Source organism: Herpailurus yagouaroundi, unplaced genomic scaffold (assembly GCF_014898765.1).
Source record: "Herpailurus yagouaroundi ecotype Mexico unplaced genomic scaffold, PumYag 186, whole genome shotgun sequence".
Lineage (NCBI taxonomy): Eukaryota > Metazoa > Chordata > Mammalia > Carnivora > Felidae > Herpailurus > Herpailurus yagouaroundi.
Window position 1 is genome coordinate 27,010,188 of NW_024412417.1, and position 9,326 is coordinate 27,019,513.

Below are 9,326 nucleotides of genomic sequence, written 5' to 3' on the forward strand. Positions count from 1 at the left end.
GTGATTTTGCATATATTTATTAACTTGGGTAATTATTTTTTAAATACTAATTAGTTATTTTCCTGGATGCATTGATGTTTTGCAGGCTCTCCCTCAGGAAAAAAAGTTTCTAGTGTATGATGAAGCACTGAAGCCAGTGGGAACATATCTTGTTTGTTGATATTATTTTACAGAGTAAAATAAGTAACAGTAGACTTGTGTTCTCCATAAAAGTAAAGAGATAATAGAGGGAAGAGAGAAGGGGGTAGTGGAATAGTGCAATTTCATCTCAAGGGTCCTAGATGAATGACAATAGGTCTTCAAAGGGTCAAATGAAACTCCTCAGAGGTGACACATTAGGCCTATTAGTCAGCTTTGGGTTGGGATACTTAGAGTCTACTATTTGCATAACATTTCACACTGACAGCCTGGTCTTTAGAGTCTGACATCTCCCTTATCTATATATCCTAAGCAATGCTTCTTAACCTCTCTGATTCCCAACTTCCTCTCCCCAGTGAGATAAGAATTGTAACATTGATAATTAGCTCTTAAAGTTCTTAGAACTACTAAGTAAGATAATCACTATGAATACAGTACTTAGCACAAACCTTGACATATGGCAGTTTCTCAATAAAGGTGTGTTATTATCATTATAATATAACAATGTTACAATATAACAATGTCACCACGAATCCGTTCTATGGCTACTCTGAGAACTCTTTTAATTTGTTTCTAATGCCTGAGTTCACAGAGTAAAAGAACGTGTTGACCAGCTCTTTGTTACCCCATGAAACAATATGAAGTGGGATTAAACTAAACTCAAACTGTACAGAATTTTAATATTAGCCTCAAGGAGGAAGTCTCCATGAGCAAGGTTCTTAAATCCTGAAAAAGGAGGGTTAAGGGTTCCCTATTCCTTTAGTCCTTTAAAGTTATTCTTGGGGCACCTGGGTGGCTCAATGGGTTAACTGTCCGACTCCACTCAGGTCATGCTTTCCTGGCTTGTGAGTTCAAGCCCCGCTTCAGGCTCTGTGCTAACAGTTCAGAGCCTGGAGCCTGCTTCAGATTCTGTGTCTCCTCTCTCTCTGCCCCTCTCCTGCTTGCACTCTGTCTCTCAAAAATTAATAAACATTAACAAAAATTTAAAGTTATTGTTGACTAGCTGCTCATTATAATCATTTGGGAAGCTTTTTAAAAATACTTGTGCCTAGGCCCCCCATACCCAGAGATTCCAATTTAATTGACTGGGGTAGGGGCCAGTTTTGTGTTTTTTAACATGCAGCCAAACCTGAGAACTACTGCAAGGCACAGCTGCCCAGTGGCTCTTAATGTTAGTGCAATGGTTCTCAACCTTGGTTGTATGTTAGAATCACCGAATGAGCTATAAAAATACTGATGCTTCATCTTATCCCCAGAGGGTCTGATTAATTGGTCTTGGGTGTAATCTGGTGATCAGGATTTCTAAAATCTCCTCTGATGATACTAATGTACATTCAAGTTGGAGAGCCATATCAACCATATCGAAAGTGTGTCGATTTCAGAGCTCATCCATATTAATTTTCTTTAGGGGGACTGGAATGAATCTAAGGCATATATATATATATATATATATATATATATATATATATATATGTGTGTGTGTGTGTGTATGTATATATCAAACACACCAGGTGTTTGTATCGTGTCTATATGATTGAAGTAGAAGCTAAAAGGTGGTCATCCTTAATAATCTTTTCATTCTCTTTGGGTTAGTTGGCAGGGATTTAGTTATTGCATCAAATAGCCTTATCATTGTCATTCTGGTTGAGTTGATTTAAAAAAAATAGCTTTATCATCGTTATGCTGGTTGGGTTGATTAAAATAAAACAACTTATGTTAAACTGATGTGTTTTCCAATCCTAACCACCCATTAACTTGCCCTCTCTCTAGCCAAGGCAAGGACCCTTAACACTTCCATATCCTCTCATCTTCCAAATGACAGTCCTTGTAATGTTTGAAGAAAGTGATCCTTCTTCCCTTAGCCTTCACTTCTTCAAACTAGAGAAACCCCAGTTCCTTTAGTCCAAAAGAATAGCTGATTGGCTGCCAGGGTCCCTCCCTCCCTGTGTGCCCCATACCATTCCTTTAGAAGCAAGGATGGTGTCAAACTCTGATCTTATATGACCCAGACAGTAAACCCTGACTAATGTACCTAAATAAATAAGAATTCTATAAATAGATGGTATTACAATGTTAGGATCATCTATTAACTCAGTTTAGTTAGTGACCTGTCAGATAACTACTATTATGTAGCATTGCAGTATACAAAGAACAGATATTTTCCCATTTTCTCCTCAAAGAATTTAGTGTACATATTGCTCTTATCACCCCTCTTTTACTACAGATGTGCTGAGGATCAGAGAAGTTCCATGATTTGGGTAAATTCATGGTAGTTGTGGTCAGAGTGCTAACCAGGAATTATTTGATTCCAAATCCCACGTTCCCTCATTTTGCTTTTTAGAGCGTATGCAAAAATAACTAGAAAAAGCTCAGTTGGTTTAATAACACACCTGAAAATCAAGAATGATTACTATTGTTGGTTATTGCATAATAAAGTCTTTCATGTTGAACCCTTTGAAAGAGTCAGGTGAATTTAATTTGTAAACATCTGAAGTAAGAAACCAGAAAAGTGGAAGACAAGTTGATAATTCTGGGGAAAATTTTGCAGCCCCTCTTAGCCATGTTAATGAGCTGTATTTAGTTAAATAACAAAGAGCCTCCCTCCCTTTCCACTTGTCAGGTGTGCCAAAGAACCTGAACTACGATGATGTGAAAGAGCTCATCTTAGCGGTGGATGGAGTGGTGTCTGTGCACAGCTTGCACGTCTGGTCTCTAGCAATGAACCAAGTGATTCTCTCGGCTCATGTTGCTGCAGGTCAGTGAGTTTTGTAAACACCCTGCCAAAATTCAGTCCTTGCCCTGTAAACTCAATAATTTCCCTCCTTTCTGTACAGCTGCCCTCCGTGTCTGTTGCCTGTCAAAACAACCGTGGAGTGTTTCCTATTACCAAAGCCCTTTGAAAAAAGCCCTTGTCAACGTTATCATGGCAACAGTGATACTGAGGACATCCCTTGAAGCAGACTGCAGAGGGTAGTGGGTAGAATGAATGGCTAAAATGCCACCCAAAGTTCAAGGTCTTCAACTCGGAAAATTAGATCTCACCTGTTTGACTTGGTGCCCGATGAATTAAATAATGGGATGAGCTCAACAATAAACTTCATTGAGTTATTTCCTGTGTCTGAGATGCCCTGCCTATTACAGAAGATTAAAAAAATGAAGGAGACCTAGGTCCCATACTTAATATTCTAACAGGTTAAAAGATGTCCTAGTAGGAATTAATGGTGATTCCCTCACTGGATGGTTAGAAATTCTGTAACCATGTGAGATAATTCTTAGGATTTGGGGTTTATTCTAAAAAAGTACTTTCTCAAGTAGAATGTGATTTGTGCACCATGTGTCCTAGAGCTGGGGAGATAGGCAGTGGGGGAGGGGAAGGCTCTCACTGCTTCAGGAGACAGCTCAGACCAAATGATATGTTAGGCTGCTAAAAAAATAATTCAAGAAGTTACTTAGAGGCAGGGTACAGGATCACTGGCGACAGGCATTTGAGGACTATGCTTTCTCCGATATCCTCGGCTTTGCTGAGAGGCTTAGATGTGGCTACAGGTAATTTATAGCATCTACGACACCAGTATTTCACTGCAGATGGAAGAATCTAGTAAACAATAAGGTTACTATGGAGGGAATCTTACAGCTTCCTGATACCTTTTGGACGAGAGAGAAGATGGCAGTGAGGTTCCTGCTCAAAGAAGAGTCTGTAGGGAGCTCTAAATGCTTCCCTGTTCCTATCACTAGTCTTGGTATAAATGCTGATTAGACACAAGAGCTTCAACGGAAAGATCTCTGGGGACTGGTGGGAAGGGCTGTATAAAAAATCAGAGCTTTGTCTTGGCTTTTTTCAGGCCTTATCTCCCTTTCCATGGTCAGGTTCTAGGACGGCCAGACCCAAGAGAGAACTGTGGGCAGGAAGAGTTTCCATAGTGATGGGTACTTTGCTGCACTAGAATTTCCCCCTGTCTTGTCTGTGTGGATATAACTGTTTATCAGAGCCAGAGTGCTTCTCCTAAGTGCTCTGCCTGTGGCCCTCCCCACCAGGTTACAGACAAAGTGCCTGAGGCTGGAAATTTAGCCATCACCCATGTGTGTGCAATCAGTGCCCATCTCACTGTGGTTCTTTCTCAACAGCAGCCAGCCGGGACAGCCAGGTTGTTCGAAGAGATATTGTAAAAGTCCTCAACGATAGCTTTGCTGTGCACTCACTCACCATTCAGATGGAATCTCCAGCTGACCAGGACCCTGACTGTTTTTTCTGTGAAGAACCCCGGGACTAGTTCAGTCACAATGTCAACTTCCAGAGTTCAATGGCCCACTATACACTGCTCTGCAGTTTCTAGAATATAAGAAATAAAGAACCAAAGGAAGAAGTTTGAGAAATTCGTGATACAGTACAGTGCACATTTTATCCACCATGAATGAAGATGCATATAGATTCATTAATCAATTGGATTATCAACTCATCAGTAGCTGTGTTCAATTACAGGAATGTGTGTATGGACTATTCCTGACTGGGGCTGAAGTAACAGCTGTTTGTAACCACAGGCAATAAAAAGTTCATCTCCCTTCAGTGATGTATCCTGAGGATGAGTGGGTAAAATTGAACTTGGGAAAGTCTTATTAGGAATCAGTGCCCAGGAAAAGTCACAAAATTCTCCTCAAATGGGAGAAAAAAGCAAACTAGGAAGAGCTTAAGTTAAAAGAGATGCTGGAAGCTTAACACCCCACTAGAACTTGACTCTCTGGTCAGTTTATAATAGGATTTGGAGCAGTTTCTTTTTACTCCCTATCAGCATCACCATTCCCTAAATGGGGTAGAAATGTCCTCTTTCCTTCTCACAAATTATGTTTTAACATGTCTAAAACTATTGAATGGTATTTTTCTTCTCTGTGTAAAAGCTCTGGACAAATGAAAAATTATGAAATTGCTGCTTTTTGAGTGTTTTCACTTGGTGTGACCTAATAACAAAACAAGGAGGCACAGAGCATCAGAGTTCTTATTCCAGATCATATGGAAAATAATTTAGTCAAATAATTAAGAACTCACAGGTCTTAAATAATATTTATGGAATACCAACTATTGTCCAGGTATTGTACTAGGCTTTTCAGATGTGTCACCTCATTTCATTTGAGTGACAACTTTGGAAAGTTGCAATTAATACCATCGTTATAGAGACAAGGACATAGGCTCACAGAAGTTAAGTAATTTAACCGATATCATTATTCATTCATTCAAAAACAATTTTTCAGAGCACCTGGGTGTCTCAGTCAGTTAAACATCTGACTCTTGATCTTGGTTCAGATCATGATCTTACGGTTCATGAGATGGAGCCGTGGGTCGGGCTCTGAGCTGACATCCTGCAGCCTGCTTGGGATTCTCTCTCCCTTTCTCTCTGCTCCTCCTTCTCTCTCTCTCAAAAATAAATAAATAAACTTTAAAACAATAGATAATCTTTCAATACAGGTTATGAGCTAAGCATTGGTGAACTATGTCAGTATGGCCTTTGTGTTCATGGAGCTCCTCCCCTTTTGTTGGGAAGACAGGCATTCCACCAAGAAACACCAAGAATGTACTACAAATAGTGGCAAATGATGAAAGGAGAGAGGCTGATTTAGGTTGGTGGAGGTCAGTGGGGAGCCTCTCTGAAGAAACAGCACCCAAGCTGAGACCTGAACAGTAGGTGGTAGCCAAATGAATTGTAAGAACATTCTAGATGAAGCAAGAGCATGAATGGATACCATGAAGAAAGTACTTGGTGTGTGGGAGGAAATGAAGATGGCCATTGTGGCTGGAGGGTAATAAGTGAGGGGTGAGTTAAAAAAACATTGAGGACATGAAGCAGAAGAGAATGACAAGTCCGGCTGGCAAGGCAAAATTCTCTCATTCTGAGTCATTGATTGTATAATACCATGCTTCTAGCCCTGATTGTAACTCAACGTCACTTGTAGAGAGTAAAATAAAATAAAGATGTGCAGGCCCACATCCTGGAAATCCTGAATTAATGGATCTGATTTGGAACTTAAACTTCTGTACTTTTTTTTTTTTAAAACATACCCAGAGATGTTTTAAAGAACAGCCAGGGTCTAGAAGAACTTCAATCAAAAGAGGTCATTGAGTATGGGAATTCAGACACATAACCGGGATACCTACAATAATATCTTGAATTGCAAACACATGGATGGGGCACAGAAAAAGTGATGGGCATTGCTGTGTGGGCATGGCTGTTGAGGCTTCATGTCATTGAGGTGACAGTCATGTTGGACTTTGAATAGATCTGGAGTTTCTGTAGACAGATGAAGAAAAGGGCATTCTAGACAAAGGGAAGAAGACTGTATGGAAGGCATACTCAGGGTTACCTGTTAGTTTTTAATTTGAAAAGCAGAATATATGTGGCAAAGGAAACTTTCAACTCTGATTTTAAAACTATATACTTTTTGGGGTGCCTGGGTGGCGCAGTCGGTTAAGCGTCCGACTTCAGCCAGGTCACGATCTCGCAGTCCGGGAGTTCGAGCCCCGCGTCGGGCTCTGGGCTGATGGCTCAGAGCCTGGAGCCTGTTTCCGATTCTGTGTCTCCCTCTCTCTCTGCCCCTCCCCCGTTCGTGCTCTGTCTCTCTCTGTCCCAAAAATAAATAAACGTTGAAAAAAAAAACAAAACTATATACTTTTTACCACTTTACCATTATTAATATTGTAGAGAACAAGAGTTATGTCTCTGATGATTTTTATGTCACTGTCAGCATCTAGCAGGGTGCTGGAAACCTAACAGGCATTAAATAATTGTCGAGACAATGACTCTGGGGCCGTTCATGGGTCTTGTCATTATTTTTCATTTACATTTGTATTTTTCTGGAAATGTGAGGGCCAAGAAAACATTGACTTTGACTGAGGAGGTCACATCTGTGCTATCTCTGCAAATCAATCAGCACTGCTGAAATAGCTACTTAGCATTCTGCTGACAGCTCGCCCTGCTCCGTGGAGACAAATAGACTTGTCCCCCACCTCAGTGAGCACGTTTAGGCAACCAGAATTAGAGCCACTTAGGTTCCTAATGTCTCCTGCCTCAGCTGGCTCTCCAAATTCGAGGGATAGTTCATGCCAAATCATATCTCCTGTCTCAAAGACCATTGAATGGTTTTGCTTTTCCATATTTTGTGTAGGACATAGCCCTTAAGACTTGGCAAACACACAAATTCTGGTGTAATTGTTCACTCTGCTTTCTTTTCAAAATCTCATTTATCTTTTATGTCAGAAACACACTGAATGCCAGGTAATCATAAGGTAGGGGGATTTGTATGTCAACCAAAGGAGTTGCCCCATGGCTCCTAGCCATTTATTCTGTCTCCCTGAAATTCTACTTCTTTTGTTGGCTAGATTGAAAACTCTGGATGGTAGATGTTTTGGGGATAAAGTGCAAGACAATCTGCAATGGGGATTTTAAGGATTTGAAGATGAAAGGGCAGATGACACCAAGGGACTTTATGCGCCATGTGTCAGTTTTGAAATTCTGCTTCCCCCTTTGTCTCTTCCCTGCAGTTCAGGATCATGAACTCTAGGCCACTGACATTACTGGAATAGTGTAGTGGAATTCTTTACTTCATGCCATTGCATTCTCTCTGCCTGTCAAAACATCTTTCAAGTCATTCAAAGCAAGACGCTTTATTCTTCAGGCCGACTTCACCGCCATCCTCCACATCTTTAATATGCTTCTCTGTCATCCAACATCCAGTCAAGATTTATCTAGGACTCTATGGTGATGTTAGGGCCCATAAAAGAAATTGATGTGTTCCATATGTTTGGTTACAGATGGGAAATGGGAATGTCGAAGGACATGAAGGAGAGAATGTTTGCACTTTGAACATCGTGTTTGTAGTTAGATTGCCTGAATTTGAATCCTAGCTCTTCCCATTATTAGCTCTGTGGCTTCAAGCTGGTTACTTAAATGCTCTGTCCCTCTGTTTGCTGATCAGTAAAAGCTTGCTATTCAGATGTGTGAGAATTTAATAAGTTAGGACACTTAAAGACATTGGACCTGTGCATAGCATGTGGCTAACACTCAGTAAATACTAACTGCTATTTATTCTTATTTACAAAGGGAGTGCATATGAATGTGTGCATGAACACAGATTTATATCATCCTGGCTTTTAAAAGGCTTTGAATCTTCAACACAACTCCCACAAGAGAGTGGCAGAATTATTGGTGAGAATTGAACAGCCCTTTCTCTCATGGAGCAATTGATGCTTGCTGAGATAAAGGTGTCTACCGAGAGCATTGCCTAGTGAGGGAGGCATGGAGTCATTAAAATAAGTCCCTTTCTGACACACTCTGAAAACTTCTACTTTTATCTTTAAAGTAAACGCCTAATTAGTCACTCAAAATACATTTATTAATAAAATACAGCTGTCCAGTTCAAGAAGGCAGAGTCACAGATCTCCCAGCCCAGTTCAAGAAGGCAGAGTCACAGATCTCCCAGCCCTCTTCCCCTGCTCCTGAGATGTATCCCTTCCTTGGTTTCTTTTTCTCTCCCAGCCACAACTTGGCTCTAACCATGTGTGTTTCCTCCTTTTGGTTTCTAAATTGTTATTAGCATGTAGGCACCATTTCCTTACCTGTTAAGTTTGGCAGAGCCAACAAAGACCTTTAGCACTCAGGTGTCCCCCAAAAAACACCTGGCATGTGCATTTTATAGATTCTTGGAGAACACAGCTCTCTAGCTATAGCTCCACCCCGTGAACTATGAGCCAGAGAATCCTACACAGAGACAAGCCTCATTTTCTGCCATTAGGTTTAAAGTACCTTCAGGAAATGATTTTCTCAGCTCATCTCCCTGAATTCCCTGTGTTGGATCACAGGGCAATCTGCTTAAATGACTAATTAGAGAAATCATTAAAGGCACCAAGCAAATGTCTTTGAATACCCACATCCCAAGTTTTACAAGTCCTGCTTGATGTGACAGTGATAAAACCACTTAACAGTCCAGCACAGGCGGATATTTAAAAAAAAAAGAAAAGGTGACCATATGTAGCTCAGTTTCTTAGCTTTCAGATTTCACACTTAACGTTTGTCATTCTGTTATTGGGCACCTGTTTGAATTCTATTTTAAAATGTTAATGTATGTTGTTTAAAACAAAATCAGGAAAATGAGAGAGTTTGGTTAAGTCATCATCTTTTTGTCACTAAAATCATGGCATAAAA

At 40.3% G+C, this 9,326-nt stretch overlaps 1 protein-coding gene across 1 annotated transcript in view; it reads left to right on the top strand.

The window, feature by feature from the left end:
• The window catches only part of SLC30A8 (solute carrier family 30 member 8), a 47,351-nt gene extending 42,289 nt beyond the window's left edge, over positions 1-5,062 (top strand). Inside the window, exons 7-8 of the mRNA XM_040494857.1 lie at positions 2,759-2,893; positions 4,264-5,062. Coding sequence (XP_040350791.1) covers positions 2,759-2,893; positions 4,264-4,409 — 281 coding nt within the window. The 3' untranslated portion in view covers positions 4,410-5,062. The remainder of the gene's footprint in view (positions 1-2,758; positions 2,894-4,263) is intronic.
• The last annotated feature ends 4,264 nt before the right edge of the window (positions 5,063-9,326 follow it).